This window comes from Sorex araneus, chromosome X, assembly GCF_027595985.1.
Source record: "Sorex araneus isolate mSorAra2 chromosome X, mSorAra2.pri, whole genome shotgun sequence".
Lineage (NCBI taxonomy): Eukaryota > Metazoa > Chordata > Mammalia > Eulipotyphla > Soricidae > Sorex > Sorex araneus.
The window spans coordinates 15,518,792-15,538,136 of NC_073313.1; the positions used below are offsets into that span (position 1 = coordinate 15,518,792).

General features: G+C 43.2%; 2 protein-coding genes and 1 pseudogene across 2 annotated transcripts in view; 2 read left to right on the forward strand and 1 right to left on the reverse strand.

The window, feature by feature from the left end:
- BMX (BMX non-receptor tyrosine kinase) overlaps positions 1 to 10,363 on the forward strand; it is a 55,586-nt gene extending 45,223 nt beyond the window's left edge. The window contains exons 18-20 of the mRNA XM_055122446.1: positions 1,663 to 1,781; positions 5,529 to 5,686; positions 10,289 to 10,363. Coding sequence (XP_054978421.1) covers positions 1,663 to 1,781; positions 5,529 to 5,686; positions 10,289 to 10,363 — 352 coding nt within the window. The remainder of the gene's footprint in view (positions 1 to 1,662; positions 1,782 to 5,528; positions 5,687 to 10,288) is intronic.
- On the forward strand, positions 7,713 to 7,810 carry LOC129400512 (U6 spliceosomal RNA; annotated as a pseudogene).
- A 3,388-nt stretch (positions 10,364 to 13,751) lies between the features above and the next one.
- The window catches only part of ACE2 (angiotensin converting enzyme 2), a 45,433-nt gene continuing 39,839 nt past the window's right edge, over positions 13,752 to 19,345 (reverse strand). Inside the window, exons 17-18 of the mRNA XM_004612209.1 lie at positions 15,566 to 15,760; positions 13,752 to 13,860 (exon numbers count right to left, since the gene is read on the reverse strand). Coding sequence (XP_004612266.1) covers positions 13,752 to 13,860; positions 15,566 to 15,760 — 304 coding nt within the window. The remainder of the gene's footprint in view (positions 13,861 to 15,565; positions 15,761 to 19,345) is intronic.

The following is a 19,345-nucleotide window of genomic DNA, read 5'->3' on the forward strand; positions in this document are numbered from 1 at the left end:
TGCTTAGGGGACCATGGAACTTCTAGTGATCAAACCAGGGTTGGGCGCATACAAAGCATGCACCCCTAACCCCTGTGCCATCTCCTTGGAACATTTTAAAACAAAGTTTATTGCTTTATATCACTATATAATTTGGGGAATGTAGCATCACACCTCAATATTTGAATAAGCCTCACCACACTAACTGTCAGGGAACCATGCCACTCTCACAGTAACCCCCCACCATCCCTCCAACCGTTCCCCTGTCCCTCTAGTGACCAACAAGGTCTAAAAATTACTTATGTTGTGGTTTCTCAGTCTGATTAATTTGTCATTTATGTTCCATAATGTTTGATGACTGAAAACCCAACCTGAATGTCTTCAGCCTCCCCACAGTTTAGACAAAAGGAGAGGCAGATGCTCTTGACACTGATACAAAATACAGGTATAAAGTTGTTCTGATTCAACATGAACTAACATAATTCCAAGGAGGGATAATGTAGCTTCAAAGAAATGTGGAGGGTTGACCAAGGTTAATCCAGTATTTGGCAAATGTGGCTTTGAAACTCCACATATTTTTTTTTTGCTTTTTTTGTGGGGGGTCACACCCAGAAATGCTCATGCTCAGGGGTTACTCCTGGTACTGCACTCAGAAATTACTTCTGGCAGTGCTTGGGGGACCATATGAGATGCCGGGGATTGAACTGTCGTCCCATTGTTCATCGATTTGGTCGAGCGGGCACCAGTAATGTCTCCATTGTGAGGTTTGTTGTTACTGTTTTTGGCATATCAAACATGCCATGGGTACCTTGCCAGGCTCTTCCATGCGGGCGGCATACTCTCGGTAGCTTGCTGGGCTCATATTTTTTTTTAAAAAAAAACCTCCAAACTTCATGACCAAGAAGTAGTTCTCTTCTAGGACCCTTCAATGTTGGCAGGGCATCCCTTTAGTTGAGTGCTACGTGGCATCACACAAATATATGCGGTCTTCTCTATCAACACTCCAACATGTAACTATTAAGCACACAAGGAAGTGCTGCTCACAGCTACTTAGTGAAGGGAGAAGTGTCCAGGACTAAGGGGTAGAAGCTCACTCTGTTCTCAGAAAAGAAATATTGCCTGTAATGTCTTGATATCTTAGGAGAAGGGAGACACGGTCTTCATCTGAATAAGGAATCCTGGAAGCCATGCACAGGCCGTGCTGGCCACGCAGCTCTGTTGTCACATCATTCAGATGCTTGTGACTTACCTTGGTCCTTGAAACATCTTGATTTCATTTTTCCATTTCTGTGTTTTCTGTATTGACCCACAATTCTGCACATAGACTTTGGTGTTTCCCAGGGTGCATATCTATTTTTGGTGATGAATTCTTCCCAAGCTGAGCTCAGGAGGTCTGGGGGCCTCTCCCACCAATATTTGACCAACCAGGTCAGCAGTTAAATGCAAGGACCTAAGCATGAAGCCCTGCTAAGACCCTGTGGTGCGAGGGATCATCAGGGCCACCCTAGAGGTGCACAGGGGGCCTCCAAGAGACCCAGACATTTGGCTGACATGGGATGGCCCAAAGGCCTTCATCAGCTGGAACCTCTGCAGAGACAACTGGGGGGGGGGCGGGGGAGCTTCCAAGCTCCTCCCATTATGCACAGTCAGGTGGCTCAAGGTCTTTTTGATTTTCCCTCACAGGTATGTTCTTGATGACCAGTATGTCAGCTCAGTAGGAACAAAATTTCCAGTCAAGTGGTCAGCCCCGGAGGTGTTTCACTACTTCAAATACAGCAGCAAGTCTGACGTATGGGCATTCGGTAAGAAGTGGCCTCACCGAACCAAGGCCGTTTCTTAAGCTTGTTTCTACAACAGGAAACCACAAGTTCTGCAACATCCTTTTGTAGCAAAAGTCCCTTGTGCTTACAACATTACTTTTATGGCCTGAGACAAGCAAGGGATCCACGATGTTGGAGACCCTTTCCCGGCCACTTGTTTGATTTCTGCCGCCTTTTGTGTAATCTCATCTTGCTAGCACCTTCTCCTGAAAATCTACGAGACTAAAAGCTTTTCCATAGGAGATTCTGAAGAGTTTTCCAAAAGGGGTCATTGAAAGAGAAAACCAAGTTTGCCCTGACATCCAAAATACCCAAGGACTGAAAATGAAGCCTGTAGCTCTCTCTGAAGGCAGTGGTGAGAGTCAGTCCCTTCTCAGTGGATGGATGCTTTGCCCCTGCCTGGTGTATACACCAGTACGACGCATTTCTTTGGTCTCCATCAACTTCAACCGGCATCTTCGTTAAGACCCACGCTTAGTTGAGGGGGGCAGGAAATCATAGCCCAGGATCAAATGCCATGGCCTGTGACTATAGGGTTTGATTGCAATCCTTCCACCTCCCTTGCTGTATGCAGGACCTGTGGCTGCCTTTGTGCTGTAAAACACAGCAGCAACCAAAGACACCGCATAATCACAAAGCTTAACACACTACTGTGTGTTCCTCTACAGAAAGAGTTTTATGAGCTTTATTTTATATCGAAAGGTCCATATGGAGATTTAGAAAAGCTAATTAGAATGCAAAACCTTTTTTTCAGTTACGATTTTGTAGCTCTTTGGCTAGGTTTTTCCTTGCTGAGGAATGTCAGACCTGTTTATTATCAATATCAGCTGAGTCCAGGATGAGATATTTAAATGCTCATCCAGATGTAGAAGACATTAAATAAATTGAGACCTATTTCATTCCTGCCTTGCTCAATAAGCATAATTTAACTTTCTATGCAAAACCCATAAGACTATTGGCAAAACCAGAAATATAGTTAGCCATTTATTTTTATATCTCAAATTAAAAATTTTTGGTTTGAATTTTTGGAGCCACTCCAAGTGGTGCTTGGAGCTTACTTCTCGCTCTGCACTCAGGGATCACTGATGGAGGAACTTAGTGAACCATATGGGGTGCTGGGAAAGAATCCTGGGTTGGCTATATGAAGGAAAACATGCTACCCATTGTATTATTTCAGTCCCCTTAATTCAAGGCCAGAGCGATAGTACAGTGGGACGAGCACTTTCCTAGCACATGGCTGACCCGGGTTTAATCCCCGGAAACTCATAAGGTCCCCTGAGCCCACCAGCAGTGATCCCTAAACACAGAGTCAGCCTTGAGCACTCCCTTATATGCCCCTCCCCCCTGGCCCCTGCAAAAAAAAAAAAAAAAAAAAAAACTAAAAAAAGGCAATCCAAGATAAATAGGAAAGGTGATATCCAAAAAAAGGCTTTCTGGTGAATTCTTGATGGCATTTGTGCAGTTTAACTTATCAAACTTGGTTTCAATCACTTTATATCAATTGATATGTCTGATGGAAGTTATTTTTAAGAATCAGTATCCTCAGTAGCTACAGCTTATTTGGGGTAAAATATTGCGCTCCCCAGCTCGTCCTTCATTCTCTGCCATACAATATGGCTCCTCACACTCTGCCATACTCCCTGGATGTTTCCCCAAGCTCCATCCATTCTTCTTTAAAAAAAATTTTTATTAGTGAATCACCATGAGGTACAGTTACAGACGTACAAACTTTCGTGCTTGCGTTTCAGTCATACAATGGTCAAGTGCCCGTCCCTCCACCAGTGCCCATTCTCCACCACCAATGGTCCCCGCATCCCTCCCACCACCCTCCCCCCATCCTCCCCCCACCCCACCCTGCCGCTGTGGCAGGGCATTCCCTTTTTCTCTCCCTCTCCTTTTGCTCCATCCATTCTTAATATTTGTCCCGAAACTCACTGGAGAAAGGCTGTCCAAAACAAACCAAAACAATTCTTAAGGACTCAAACCAAGATGTTAAGCAAAAAATGTTCTTTTTGGGATAAGTGGAGATCCAAAAAGAGCTTTGTGGATTGGGTGACAGACTTTAGAGTGTTCTTTTTTTCTGTTTTGCTCTTGGGGTCACACCCAGCGATGCTCAGGGGTTACTCCTGGCTCTGCACTCAGGAATTACTCCTGGTGGTGCTCGGGGGACCACATGGCATGCCGGGAATTGAACCCGAGTCTGCCACGTGCAAGGCAAATGCCCTACCTGCTGTACTATCGCTCTGGTCCCCAAGTGTGTTTCTTTATTAATATGTGGGGTTTTGTTTGCAGTACTGGGATTGAACCCAGGGCCTCACACATGGGGGCATATGCTCTCCTGCCAAATCATATACCTGGCCCTGAAATGTTTATTTTTAAATGAACACACAACAACATACTGTGTTGCTTTACTGTAAATATTTGACATAAAATTTGCAGCCCCAAGATTCAGTGACGTTAGTTAGCATTTCACAGTTCTAGAACGATTTTCTTCTTTTTGTATATGCTCCTGGTTTTCCAGGTATTTGAAGCTGACTGCTGAAAGCTGCTGCTTTAGCCAAGGGCCACCTTGTGATTTCAATAATCTGGCGCTCTTTGAGTTTTATTCTATTGATTCCGAAAGGCAGCTGTGAAAATCTCCAGAATCTACACTGGGAATCCGAGTGAAGAGCTGTTAAAAGAGTTGCCCAAATGTCTTTTCTGAAGAGAGTTTTGGAGGGAAACTGACGCTGGTGGAGGATGTGGTGTTGGAATGTTTTTCACACGAAACCCTGCCATTATCAATATTGTAAATCATTTCTAAAATAAAATCTGGAATAAAGAGCTGCCCCGGCTATCCATGCAAGAGCTGTGCCTCAAAGCCAGATCTGACTGACCCCTGAATGTCCCCCTCTTGACTGGCATGAGGAAGGGCACTTTGTCTCTTTACCTTGAGTCCAATACCCCTGGACTGTGGAACTGTGGCCTCCTAGAAGTCAAACACCCAATCACTGTTCATCTCCATAAGGAGGAGTCAGTGGTTTTTATCCAGTTCTTTCTCTTTTTTTTGCCTTTTTTGGGGGGGGCTGGAGGGAGGGCACAGTCACACTGACAACTCACAGGGTTTTCTCCTGGCTCTGCATTTAGGAATTACTCCTGGAGGTTCTTGGGGGACCATATAAGATGCTGAGGATAGAACCTGGGTCAAAAGCCCTCCCCGCTGCACCATCACTGTTGCCCCTTTTATTCAGTTCTTAAAAAGATATCTGGCCCGCAAAATACTACTATGGTGATCAAACAGAACCCTGGCAATGATTTCCCTTTAACTTTCCATTGAGAGGCAATTTCATTGTCCAATCATCTCGTTGCACAACACTGCTGTGCCACAAAGGTCAAAGACTTCAATCTGCCCAGAGGACTGGGGTGGGAGGTCTCTGCCACCTGGAACCAGGGCCACGCTCGCGGTCCCAATCAACCCATGAACTTCAACCCCATGCAGTAGCTCTCTCTGGAGCTGCCCTTCCTATTCACCCAGTAACCAGCAAGAAGAGCCATTCAGGTCTCAAGTAACCCGGGAGGAGACCCTGGCTCCGAAGTGCGTGCAGGCCCACCAATACCCCGTCCTTTATTCCTCTCTTGGCCATGTTCCCCCCTCCCCCACAATCAGGTGTGTGACTCTCATCACCAACGCTCCCTTCTGACCCAGGCTCTCTCTCCTTTTTCTCATGGCCACCCCTCTGCCTGGCGCAGGGATCCTGATGTGGGAGGTGTTCACTCTGGGGAAGCAGCCCTACGACTTGTACGACAACTCCCAGGTGGTGCTGAAGGTCTCCCAGGGCCACAGACTGTACCGGCCCCAACTGGCCTCGGACACCATCTACCAGATCATGTACAGCTGTTGGCATGAGGCAAGTGCAGCACCTGGCCGAGTGGGAGGGGGTGCCAGGCGCCTGGGGGAGGGGGGGCTGCATTACCACCGGGAAGGGTGATTTTCGAGGGCAGCATCAACTGCAGAGTCAGGAGACATGGGCCCTGGAGCCAGCTATCAAGTGTTTGGAGATGTCAACAACTGAACAACTGATGTCCAACATTGTTCTAAGAATTGTTTGGCTGTGGCTCATTTTTGTCATCAGAACAGACACTCTAATATAGGTGCAGAGAATGGCTAAAAAGAGCTAAGAAGAGCCTCATAGATGTTAAGTAACCGGCCCTAAGTCACAGAACTAAAAGAGGCAGGCTGGCTAGGGCACGGGTCCCCATTCTTTACAACAGCTATGGGAGTCTCTCCTCAAGCAGAAAAGCTGGAAGAGTGTGTGTGTATACAGAACGAACCCCCTTCTGTCCCTGTTACTGGATAGAAGTTCATGCAGGTAGATGTTAAAAGTATCATGGGGGAAGCATGGGGTCAGAATTGCTGGGGATTAGAGCCAGAAGTGGTGGCTCAAAGAGTTAACACATGATTTTTCAGGTGCTAGTACTTGGTTGATCTTGGGAAAGAAAGAGAGAAAGAGAGAAAGGAAAAGGAGAGAAAGATAAAGAAGAAAGATAAAGATAGAAAGAGAAAGAGGAAAGGAAGAAAGGAAGGAAGAAGGAAGGAAGAAACAAAGGAAGGTTGCTTTTGCAAAGTAGCTACTGAGTTCGTAGAACTAAGGGGGATAACTCCCCTTGCCAAATGCAGTCTCTCTCCCTCTCCTACCCCATCCTTCTCTCTTTCTCTCTCTCTCTCTCTCTCTCTCTCTCTCACACACACACACACACATAGTGGGACTGACTATAATTATACTTCCAAATAAGAAGCAGTGACAAGAACAGGAAGAGCTCAGAGGAGGTGGGGGGTCAACTGTATGAATGCCTTGTTGTCTGAGTAAGGCAAGGAACCTGGGCCCAACGTCTTTGGCAGGTGAGTGCAGAGCAGAGCCTGGCTAAGGGTTCCAGAGGATAGCACTGGCACGAGCACAGGCATGGAAGCAAGACTTAACGTGGCACGTTTGGCTCTAGTTGTTGCCAGGAAGTCTGGAAGTTCGTCCAGATCTTCAGGCTGACTGAAAAGAAAGGGAGTGGGCGAATCATTTCTTATAGGCAGTAGGGAGCCTTTTGACAGAGATGTGATAATAGGGAACTTGCATTTTATGTGGGAGGAGAACAGACAGTGCTTAAGCCATTCCCGGCAATGCTCGATCTTGCTGTGTGGGCCTGATTATTCAGTACTCGGGACCACTGGTGCTGGGGCCACGAGGGGAGAGATTAAACTAAACACCACCGGCCTTTGAGTTGTTGACCCCGGTAAGAACCTTAATGTAAGAGCCCAGTATTGCTAGCCTTTCCAGGGTTCTGCTTCATTCACAAAAGGGCTTAATGCTGCACTCATGCGTTCATACACTCAGATATTCACTCCCTCACCAGTGAGAGGCACATAGTTGTAACCAAGCAGTGGATTCTGGAGCCAAAAGATATGCATTGAATACTAGCTGTGTGACCGTGTACAAGCCTCCTAACATCTCTGTTCTTCACTCTAACAGCACTTAGCTGATGTACTTCCCATGGCTATTGTCTGGATTGAATGGCTTAACTCTCCCGTTCTTTGTTTTTTTTTACTTTTTTATTTTTAATTTTTTTTATTGAATCACCATGTGGGAAGTTATAAAGATTTCAGGCTTAAGTCTCCATTATACAATGCTCGAACACCCATTCCTTCACCAGTGCACGTATTCCACACCAAGAATCACAGTATACGTTCCCTCCCCTTACCTCCCTCACCTGTGTAGCTGATAAATTTCACTTTACTTTATCTTTACTTTGATTACATTCAATATTTCAACAGAAAACTCACTATTATTGTTTGGAGATTCCCCCCCACCCGCCCAAAGTCAGACCTGCTGAAAAGGAAGCATTTGATAATTTGTTTTCCATTGCTGAGAATGAAGAGACATGAGGTCGCTTCAGCAGCACATATACTAAAATTGGAACGATACAGAGAAAATTAGCATGGCCCCTGTGCAAGGAAATTCCCTTTTTTGATCTTTGTTCTTTCTGGACCTTCTCTTGGAGGGTGGTTCCAGCCTTCCCTGGTCTGGACTGGTTGAGCCTCTGGTTCAACCTATTAAAAGAAGCAATTGAGGGTCCTCCAGGAATTTCCTTCAGACCTTTTTTGTAAGGAGGGTTCCTGTCTCTACTGGGGGGGAGGGTCAGCTGCTGGCAACTCTCCCATTCTTAAAGCGGTGTTTGGTAAACACTAAGTGCTCTCAGTGTTGGTTGTTGTTGTGTACATATTTACAAGTCACTCTGCTAGGAGCTAGGAACAAATTGTTGCCCAGGACTTACAGACTTCCTAAGCTCATCTCTTGTTGCCTTGATAGACTTGCTGGCTCCATCACATACTAGAACAGTTTCTCCTCTAGCCTGAAATTAGCTCCGGGAAAATGAGCTCTTTGAGATTTCCTACTCTCGAGCACTTGGAGTCCTACTGAAGGCGACCCCAGCATTTTCTTTTTCTTCTGGGCCACAGTTGGGGGTGATCAGGGCTTACTCCTAGTTCTGCTCTCAGGGGTCATTCCTGACTATATAAAGGACTATATGGGATGCCAGGATGGAACCTGGGTTAACTGCATAGAAGGCAAACACCCTACCTGCTGCACCATCACTCTGGCCTCTTAAGAGGTAATGGTGCCTTTTTCTGCCTCTGATGTAGTGTTTGAAGTGCTGCAAGCACCCAGAGCTGCTAGGGCGGGTCTGAACTGGTTACAGACTTTTGACAGAAATGACTTTTGCCACCATGCCCACAGCGTGGGTGATTTGAGTGCCACGACTGGTATAGGGAGATGCCTGGGTTTATTTGGGAATTGACTTCCTCTTCTGCACCCTGGTCTCTCTGTTCTTTGCTGGCACAGCCCTGATGGGATGGGAGAGACTTTATACTGTGTGTCAGAGCCTACCAGGTAAGCTAGCCCTCTCATCCACATCGTTCTTCCTACTCTCCCCAACATTTTTGCATACCTGAAATGTTTATAAGCCATATAATCAATTTGTTTGGCTTGAAATAGCTTGTTTGTATAGTAGAGGCGATTTTATTTAGTTTACCTTTGAGTTTGGGAAATGTGGCCTCTTCTAAAACATTTATTTTTTTCCTGTTCAAGAACAAGCAGTGTTTGTCTCTGCGTTCAAGTCCACAATTGGCACTTTTCAGCTAAGTTTTTAAGCTGACTTCATCTTAAAGTTGTATTCTGTCAGGGAGAGGTGGGTGGCCCATACTAAGTTGTGTTCAAGCAAGCATGAGGTGCTGGGGATCAAACCAGGTGGGCAAGGCAAGAGCCTTAGTCCCTGTGCTGTCTCCCTGGCCATTAGGGAACATCTGGCTAACATCTTATGTTGATGTTGCTGCAATTATATCTATAGTATCAGGGCTCAAACCCAGGGCCTAACAACAAGCAAGGTATGCACGCAACTGCTAAACCACACCCCCAGCTAAGCCACACCCCCAGCCTTGTTCCGACTGAGGCGGGGCTGTCTCTCTCAGGATACCTGCTAAGTGGGTATAGTGCATACATAAGAAGGCTGTTAGTTTTGTTTGTAACTTTTCTCTATCACTCTCTTGGTGAATTCTTTTATCATTTGGTTTGACTCTATATTCTTCTTTTGGTTTTTTCATATAGTATTCAGATATTATGGAAATAAAGATACTTCCACTTTTCTCATTTCTAGGGCTCTTATTGTCTTCTCTTCAGTAGAAAATGTCAGTCGTCTTTCTACGATAAAAAAAGTTGTTAGCTTACCCAAGGACAGTAGATACAAGGGCCAGGGGGATTGCCCCATAGCTGGAAGACTGCTTCATGAGCTGAGGGGAGAAGGCAGATGGAATAGAGAAGGGATCACTAAGAAAATGATGGCTGGAGGAACCAGTTGAGATGGGAGATGCATGCCGAAAGCAGATAATGGACAAAACAAAATGACCTCTCAGTGTCTGTGTTGCAAGCTATAATGCCCAAAAGTAGAGAGAGAGTATGGGGAATATTGTCTGCTATGGAGGCAGGGGGAGGGTGGGAAAGGGGGCTATACCCGGGATATTTGTGGTGGGGAATGTGCACTGGTGGAGGGATGGGTGTTTGATCATTGTGAGATTGTAACCCAAACATGAAAGCTTGTAACTATCTCACGGTGATTCAATAAAATTTAAAAAAAATTTAGAAAAAGTTGTTAGCTTCACCCAAAAGGATAGAGAACAAAAGGGAATGCCCTGCTGCAGAGGCAGGGTGGGGTGGTGGGGGATGGGGTGGGGGTGGTGAGAGGGATACTGGGAGCATTGGTGGAGGAGAATGGGCACTGGTGGAGGGATGGGTAAACGATCACTGTATGAGTGGAATGCAAACACAAAAGTTCATGAGTTCACTGTGTACATCACAGTGATTCTCTAATATTTTTTTTTAAAAAGTTGTTAGCTTTAGGATTGAGATGTAACTATTTCTATGTTATTTGATATGATAGTTGTCATAAATTCAACCTTTTTTTTCATTTAGCATCCAGAAAAACGGCCCACATTTCAGCAACTCCTGTCTTCTATTGAACATCTTCAGGAGAAAGATAAGCCTTGAAGAAGAAATTAGGAGATCTGATGAGAGTGAATATCAAGTGTTGGCTAACACTTTCATCTTTTTGAAGGAATGTAGCAAGGCACAGACGATGCAATTTAGTTTGTTTATCTTAATTGTATTCTGAGCGTTGTTTGTTTATTATAGTACCTAGAAATAGCCAAGGTAGGAAACAAAGTATTTCCTTGAATGGAGGTCAAATTAGTCAATTTTGTTTATGCTGCTCTTAGTAGAACATTTCTCAGCCTATAGCAAAAACACATTTCTGATTGCAATATAGAGAGGGTGTGTGCCATGTGTAACAACTGAACCAAACAGAAATATTTGTGGGATATTTCTTCTTTTTCCTTATGGTTTCACCTCCATGATAATTAACAATGTTATTAACAAGTACAGAAAATGTGGACTTGAATTTTGTTTTTCAGTGGGGTCAGACCTTAGCATGCATTAGGATCAAATGGAGAGTTAAAAAAAACCTCAGTCTTAGGAACTACTCCAAAGATTCTGGAAAAGTCGATCTGAGCACACCCTGAGAAGTTGTGTTTTTAACAAGCTCTCAGACATTGCTGAGGTAGCCAGTCCAAAGTGCCTGGGGTGGGGAGAGGGGCTCATCTGTGATGGGCATCAGTTGTCTATAACTCACTTCACATCACCCAGTTCTCATCCAATATCCAGGTGAGAACAATGACTCTTTGTCCTCACATTTGTACACAAATAGCAGTCTAGAATTAAATAATGATATTCAGTAAAAGGCTGGAGTGACACTTGTTCAGTTCAGTGGATATGACACTTGTCTTGCATGCGGCTCACCTGGGTCTGATTCCTAGCACCACATATCATTCTCCTGAGCCTTTCCAGGAGTGATCCCTGAGACCAGAGCTGGGAATAAGTCCTGAGAACTGCTAAGTGTGGCCTCCAAACAAAAGAAAACAAATTCAGTAATATATTAACTTTGTTTCATGGAGAGAACATTTTACTCTATTTTTGTTTGGCTGTGACTTGGGAACCACAACTGGTGGTACCCAGGGAGCACACCAAGCTGGGTCAGAGAACAAATTTTAAAAGATGTTAAGGGCATTATAGCTTGCCATACAGAATCCCAGAGGTTTTCATGTTTCTTCCTTTACCTACTTTCAGCACATAGTTCTTAGCTGGGGTTGGGGGTCGGGGGAGGGAGGGATGGGTGTTGGAATATTGTATGACTGAAACCTGAGCATGACCAGTTTTGTAATTGTGTGTCTCATGGTGACTCAATTAAAAAATGATGTTAATGAACCAGAGACATAGTGCAATAGGTTTTGCATAGAGGAGCCCTGGTTCCAGTCTCAGCACCACATGGCCCCCTAAGTACCTCAGGAGCCATCTCCAAGCACTGAGCAGAGGTAGCCCTTGAGCACCCAGTAAGGTGGGATCCAAATACAACAACAAAAATAAAATAAAATAAAATAAAATAAAGGAGAATGAGATATACAATTAGATACCGTTCCTAGCAGTAATGGTTATCAATGTCAATTCAGTGTAATCATCATCTTCTATCAGGAAATGAAAATATCATCACTTTTTAGTCATTTAGATTGATTTGGGGAGGTCACTGGGGTTTCAGGTTAGTTTGACAACTAAAGTTTCTATTTAAGCTCTCTATCTTATGTAAAGGTACAGCAGGGCAATTTTAGCTTCCCATATCTACTGCTATGAGGCTCATTAGCTTTGAAACTCTTCCTAGGAATGCCTCCCTCCGTGACCAGCTGATGAACCCATAGGTTTGAATCTCTTTTGGAATGCTTCCTTATCACATCTATACTACCTAAAGGACCGAGAAAGGTTAATGTGTCAGGCACTGTTGCAATAAAAAGACACCCTAATGAAGCCCTGCTACAGTTTTCTGAATCAAAGAGATAATTCCTCTCAAGAGACATCTGTTCACTCCTCTCCCCCCTGTTCTTTCACGGATCTTTTGGTTGTTCCTTGACATGGAAATAATGATTCCTTTCTACTCAGAAAAACTGAATTATGAAAGGAGTGTTCTGTTTCTTAAAAAGGTACAAAAATTTCAATTTCGAAGGAAATGGAACTTTAAAAATAAACACAGGAGCATTCAGCAATAACTTATTCAGCATGTAATGTATGCCGGATTGTTTCCTACCCGAAAGAACAAGTTCTACAACTTCTTCTCAATAGTACCAAGTCAAGAGGGGGTGCCTGTCTTCTCTGCCTGCCCAAGTCCTGCCTTATAGACCTTAACACACTCAAGGCAGGGTTCCGAGATAGGAGAAAGCAGGATGGGGCTTGGTTCCAACCTGATGGTGTCTACCAACCCTACAAAACTTTGAAAGATGCTTTTACTGACCGTTGTTTCGTCTATAAGAAAGGAATTTACAAAACTGGAATATATTCCCAGGTATTTGGGGGGCCCGTCAGATACGAAGTTGTCGGGAGTGATGAATAGTCAGAATCCGTAGACTCGCCAGCATGGAAGCGGGCAGGATGGGGTCAAACTGTGTCTGCACTGCTCTACTGGGACACTGTGAGTGAATACTAAAGGTTCAGGAGATTAGGTGCCCACTTTGGAGGGTGATACTCAGTCAGGATTTCCAGACTTTCCAGGATTTCCAGGATTTCACAGCCATAGAACAGTGGAAGTGAGGGTCTATCGGGGGTGCTCTAGCAGGCTCACGGAGGCCCCTGGGCATAGTCCAAGAGGCATCATGGGAAAATCACTACAGTGGTTAAGTGAAAGTAAAGGAAGTGTACCACCCTTGATAAGTAAATGAATTAATGTGGACAGTGTGTGTCTTTCTCAATTCCTGTGGCTCTACCAAGTCTCGTGCACCTTCTTTAAAAGGACCCATCCAGGGACTGGAGCAATAATACAGTGGGTAGTGCGTTTGCCTTGATTGGATCTCCAGCATCCCATATAATCCCCTGAGCACTGCCAGGAGTAATTCCTGAGTGCAGAGCCAGGAGAAACCCCTGAGAAACACCGGGTGTAAGCCAAAAAGAAAAAAAAGGAATTTTCTAAAAGTGACCCATCCAGATTTCTCACAAGACCCCACCATTAGCTGCCATGGCATATCCTCGCCCACCACACTTCCAGCCACGCAACAGACATTTCCATTTCTCTTACTGCTGAACGGCAAATGAAGCCAATGACACACTTCAATATAAACAGCTCTTTTAGGAAACAGACGGGAAGTCAAATCATGACACAGATATATATACTGAAGACATTGCTAGTGAGAAACTCTCTCTTTGGACCCGTCTTTTCTAGACAAGAAGCACTGCGCAGAGTCATCATGTAGATATTTAATAATATGGTTATAATAAATTTTTTATGCTACAGATTAAATTCGTGTATAACCAAATCACCTCAAGAGGGACTAACATAGATTTTCTAAAATGATGTCTGAGCAGCGTCACTACTTTGGATATTTGAGATAGTATCTCTCATAGTGAGGTCTGTGAAGTCATAAGGATTGTCTTCAGCTTCAACTTCACTTTTCCTGTCAAAAACAAAAGAAAGTATCTTAATATGGTGAAGATAGAATATCGCTTTGGTCCAGGCATCTCTTCTGTCTAATCGCATCGTTGGTTCTGCCTCTCTGCCCTGTTAATGAACAATCAACACCTGGGGAGCATTAGCTATGTTTCACAGGCCCATAGCTGGTTAACATTCTGGTTGGCGTAGAATTGGAGACTGGTCAGTGATATGGACTCTGGAATCAGATAAAGATTCTATGTCTTAATCTGCCTATTTGGAAAATGATGGCAATTATATGAAGCAGTAAAATAACGCCAGCAGAGTTTCCATGGTAGCTGGAATATGGTCCTCAATAAATATTAACCATTATTATTACCTTAATAATGATTCTCCTCTAAGTTATTAACTTCCACAATGTAAAGATCAGGGTAGGTCAGCTTTGTGGTACAACAATCAGCTTTGAAAACTGGGTATAAGGGCCTGAGAGATAGTACAATGGGTAGGGGGTTTGCTGTGCCAACCTGGGTTCTATCCCTGGCATCCCATATGGTCCTCCAAGCACGGAAGTAACTCCTGAGTGCAGAGCCAGAAAATTGTGTATATATACCCTGAACTGTAACTGATGAGCTATATAAACTTGAGGAAGATATTTGCTTGATCTCTCTGAATCTTGTTTTCATATATCTACGAAGATAACTTACAACATGTATTTTCTGGAAGCATTAATGTCTTAAAGCACTGAGCAGAGTAACCAGGATTACTTTTCTATAGATTTTCTATTAACATACTGTATGACCTACTATATGTATGTTCTATTAACGTACATATGAAGGAGTGGGCTCTAGATAATTTGTTTAATGAATTCACTTTGGAGCAGTATCTCCTGTACTCATTTTTATTGTATAGAAGAACACTTCTCGAAAGTGTAGTGGGTATGCAAATCACCCAGGGGGTCTTACTAATATTCGGGTTCTGATTCAATGGATAGCCAATAAATTGATTACTTTGATTGGCTTGGGAAAGGAACATGGAGGCAAAAGGAAGCAGGAAGTCTCTGAGTATCTTTTTCTATTAAAAATATTGACCATATTTCATATTTAATTGAATTTTATCAATTCTTTTTCTCTTTTTTGGGCGGATGTTGCACCTGGCAGTGCTCAGTGCTTGCTCATGACTCTGTGTCCAGCGATCCCTCCTGGCAGTGCTCAGGTGACCATATATGTATGATTCTGGGGATTGAACTGGGGCTGGCAACAAGCAAATCAAATGCTTTACTCCTGTTATCCATCTCTCCAGCCCTCTTATTTTCTAAAATGAGCTATATCGGAGGACTGAAAATCTCTATAGTGAAGAAAATTGAATAAAACAGACTAGTGCATATGAAAATTTAAGAAAGGATGTGGATAAGCAACCTGAAGTGTGAAGCTGTTGATTAGGTGTTATAAAATATTACTAACCTTAATTACATAAACTCAATGAAAATAGTTGATTCCTGAAGGTTAAAAAAGTGTTAGCCCAGGGAGAACATCTCTGTACAGAGCTTGCAGAAAGATAAAGTGTAAACAAAATCTGGTCAGTGTCTAGCAATATTAATCAGAAAATTTTGGTCTAAAAATGTTCTGATTGGTGAATGTCTTGTACAGTCTACTACTTGCTGCAGATGTTCTGGTTAGTTTGTCCTAAACTTTTCTGTCTTAGGATAAATATGTTTAGGAAAGGTCACTTACTTCTTTCGTTCTTTGATCCCGGTGACGATCAGCACGATAATACCAATCAGTACTATTGCCATTACAATGCCGAACATAATCAGCCAGATGAGCACAGGTGGCTTGTAAGGGGGTGCCAGTGTGGGTTCAATACCCACAAATTCCAGACTGTTGTCATCCAGCTGGAAAGCTTTGTTGATACGGTCCCGGGACATCCTATTCCCTCAAAAAAGAATTAGGCAAAATGCAAAACAGAAAACAGAATTAGACAAAAACACATTTAGGCGAAAGGGACACTTAGTCCAAATAAAATGAGGTATGATTATTTACTCCTTACATCATTATCCCTGAAAGGATTTGATAAGGCTTATCCTAAGAATATACAGCTAAAATAGCAATTAAATCAAAGTAACTAACCAGGTCCAGTGAAAGATAGTTTGAGAACAAACTCTTTTTTCCATAGGGGTTGAACCAGACAACATGCCTGCCAGTAGTGGAGGACAGTCCCCTTTTCACCACATCCACAGCAACATAGGTTGTTCCCAGTTTGTTTTGATATGTACCATTCTCACACTGGAGATTTCTCAGAAAAGCGATAACAGAACTGCCATATGACCCAGCAATTCCACTTCTTAGTATCTATCCTCCAGACACAAAAGCATTGATTCAAAAGGACACAAGCACACCCTTATTCACTGCAGCACTTTGCATAATACCTAGGATATGGAATCAACTTAGGTGTCCAAGGAAGGATGGCTGAGTGAACAATTAAGGCGTGGCTATATACACAATGGAATATTATTCAGCTGCAAGGAAACACAAAAAGCATGCCATTTTCAGCAACTTGGATGGAACTGGAGGATATCATGTTAAGTGAAGCAGGTCAGAGGATATCTGTGTCATACAGAACAACAGGATGAGAAAAGGCAGGATGAGGAAATGCAAATGGAAGGTATATCCAGATTACTCTTGACCCTAAATTATAGAAATGAGAAGGATGGAGAAAAATCAAGGGTGGGCAGAGTAAGATAAAGCGGATTGGGGGTAACAGGAACAGAAGTAAGGGACCTTAGGCACATTACTGGTGTAGAGGTGATAATATATATAATATTATATATGCTATCTATGTGTGATACAGAGATTTTATGTATATGTATATTATGTTATATATGTTATATATAGCATTGTGTGTATATATAGATATATAGATATCACAGAGTCAACAACACTGGAAGCAGAAAGCAAGAGATCTATACTACAAAAGGTCCCAAACTCCCGTCTAGGAGGCAGGCTGGAGGGTGAGTGAGAACCTGGAAACATTGGTAGAGGGAAGGTGACACTGGTGGTGGGATTGGTATTAGAATATTGTATGCCTAAAACTCAACTATGAATAACCTTTGAAATTATTGTGTGTTAATAAAAATTTAAGAAAATCTTAGATTATAAGAAATTATGAAAAATGGTGGTTATCAGAGGGGAAAGGGAAGGGAGTCATAATTGGGGTAAAGGGGGTTACTTGTATGGTAGTGATTGAAAATTAGATTTTTGGCAGTGATCATAATGCAGTGTAAACAGATTTTGAATTATAATATACATAAAACCTTATAGCTCTTAAAACCAATGCTACTTTAATATTTTTAAATGAATTTTTCCTAGACTTGGTGAAAGCTATGATGGTTATAAGAAAGAAAGGAGAGCAAGGAGGAAAAGAATGGTAGAGATGTCTCTTGCAGGGTAAGAAGGCAAGGAACTTTGGCAGTTGGCAGAGTGAGTCCTATATACATTCAGAAGTGTAAAGCTATGGCCCGAGACTCTATAGTATTGTTAACCAATAAAAATCAATCAATAAAAAACAGAAAGGTTAAAAATAAACATTGTAACTTATCAATCAACTAAATTATAAAAATGGGGGAAGGTAGGCATTTTGACAATCATGCCCTCTTCACAGTCTTGAAACTGAGTTTGGGTTTGGTACTAATTTCTTTGGAAAATTGGGACCCGAGTGTAAAAAAAATGAAATTGGATAACGTTTCTTCTTTGGTGCCTGCCATATTCTAACGGCAAAGTTCACATATTGGACAAGCAGGACCCTTCTGTTGGAGTATGTCCACAATGACTTTACATCAAATAATGGGCAAAGGACAATGGGATACACCTCTTCTTCAAAAGAATCTCCAAGTTCCAACAGATATATTCTCGAAATAAAAGGTGTTGACATTTTGTGGCAGCATTGGGGAAGGACATAGGAAAAGGGCCTTTGCACTGGGGTGTGATATGGTCAACTTTTATAGAAAGCAAAGATGAAGATTACTCCAAAAATAAAGCAAACATAGGGAACTATAGAATATTGTGGACTGAAAGCCAAAGTATCTGGCATGCCATCTCCCTGTCCTTTAGGAGGAAAGGGAAGTCAGGTCAGAGTCCTCGAGTCATTCTGGAAAGCAGCAAGTTCCAGCTCCTCTATGACTTACAGAGGCCTGGGCCCTTTCATCATGCTCTCAACTGGTGCTGTTCCTCAAGACAGACATCAGAGGCAGGGAGGATCTGAGATGGCTTGGACTGTACACATCCAACTAAACCATATTTTCTAGGCACACCTTGCCCTGCATGTCTTATTTTTTTAAATTCTTTTTTATTTAATTTTTTTAATTGAATCACCATATGGAAAATTACAAAGCTTTCAGGCTTAAGTCTCAGTTACACAATGTTCGAACAACCATCCCTTCACCAGTGCACATATTCCACCACCAAAAAACCCCACATATACCTCCCATCCCCCACCCCCACCCCCGCCTGTGTGTAACTGATAAATTTCAATTTACTTTCTCTTTACTTTGGTTACATTCAATATTTCAACAAAAAACTCACTATTATTGTTTGGAGTTTCCCCCCTAGAATCAGACTTGCTGAAAATAAAGCATTTGATAATTTGTTTTCCATTGCTTAGAATGAAGAGATATGAGGTTGTGCGGCTGCTATTGCGGCTGCGCGGGTTTGGATTTCTGTATTTTAGTACCTAAGTCCAGGGAAATTTCTGCCAGAAATTGGATCATTGCAAGCTTGTACCTCTCATTTGTGGTCCTCATAAGATGGCTGTCACCACGCCCTTTCCTCCCCCCACCCCCTGGAAAGGAAAAGGCAAGAGAGAAAACCTTTCCTCTCCTGGGCAGATATGGGGCCGAGGTTTAGTTCACAGTCCAAGGACATTTCTGCAAGAAGCTGCCGGTAGCAAAAGTAAGTTTAGCTGGCCTCTGGGTTCATGCTCGTGCAGCTGCAGAGAGGCCGCACATGTGCAGCACGGGGTCACATCTCGGGGGAGAGTGGGGCCAGTACCGTCCCCTTCCCAAGAGCACCCGTGCGTCCTATTGCTATTGCTGCAGGTTCGTACCTAGCATTTGTGGTCCTCATAAGATGTCGGATGCCACGCCTTCCCCCCTCAATCCGCGCCCCCCACCCCCGGAAAGAAAAAGGCGAGAGAGAAAAACCTTTCCCCTCCTGGGCAGGCATGGGGCCTCCCTGCGTGTCTTAAGTCAGCTTCCCAGGATGCAAAATAGCTCAAGAGAGCCATCTAGTGAGTTTGCCCTCTGGGTGGTGATCTTAAATTATTTTAAGGACAGGAGGAACTATTGATACATCCACTCTGAGTAGACACTGATACTCTTCTACTTTAGGAAATGCCTCATGGCAAATCAGTGGACATACAGCATCTACGGAATCATATTCTGGCCTATCTTGCCTCAAACCTTGGTTGGTAAAATGAATCTTACAACTAAGTCCATATAGCAAGTGATGGCAATACAT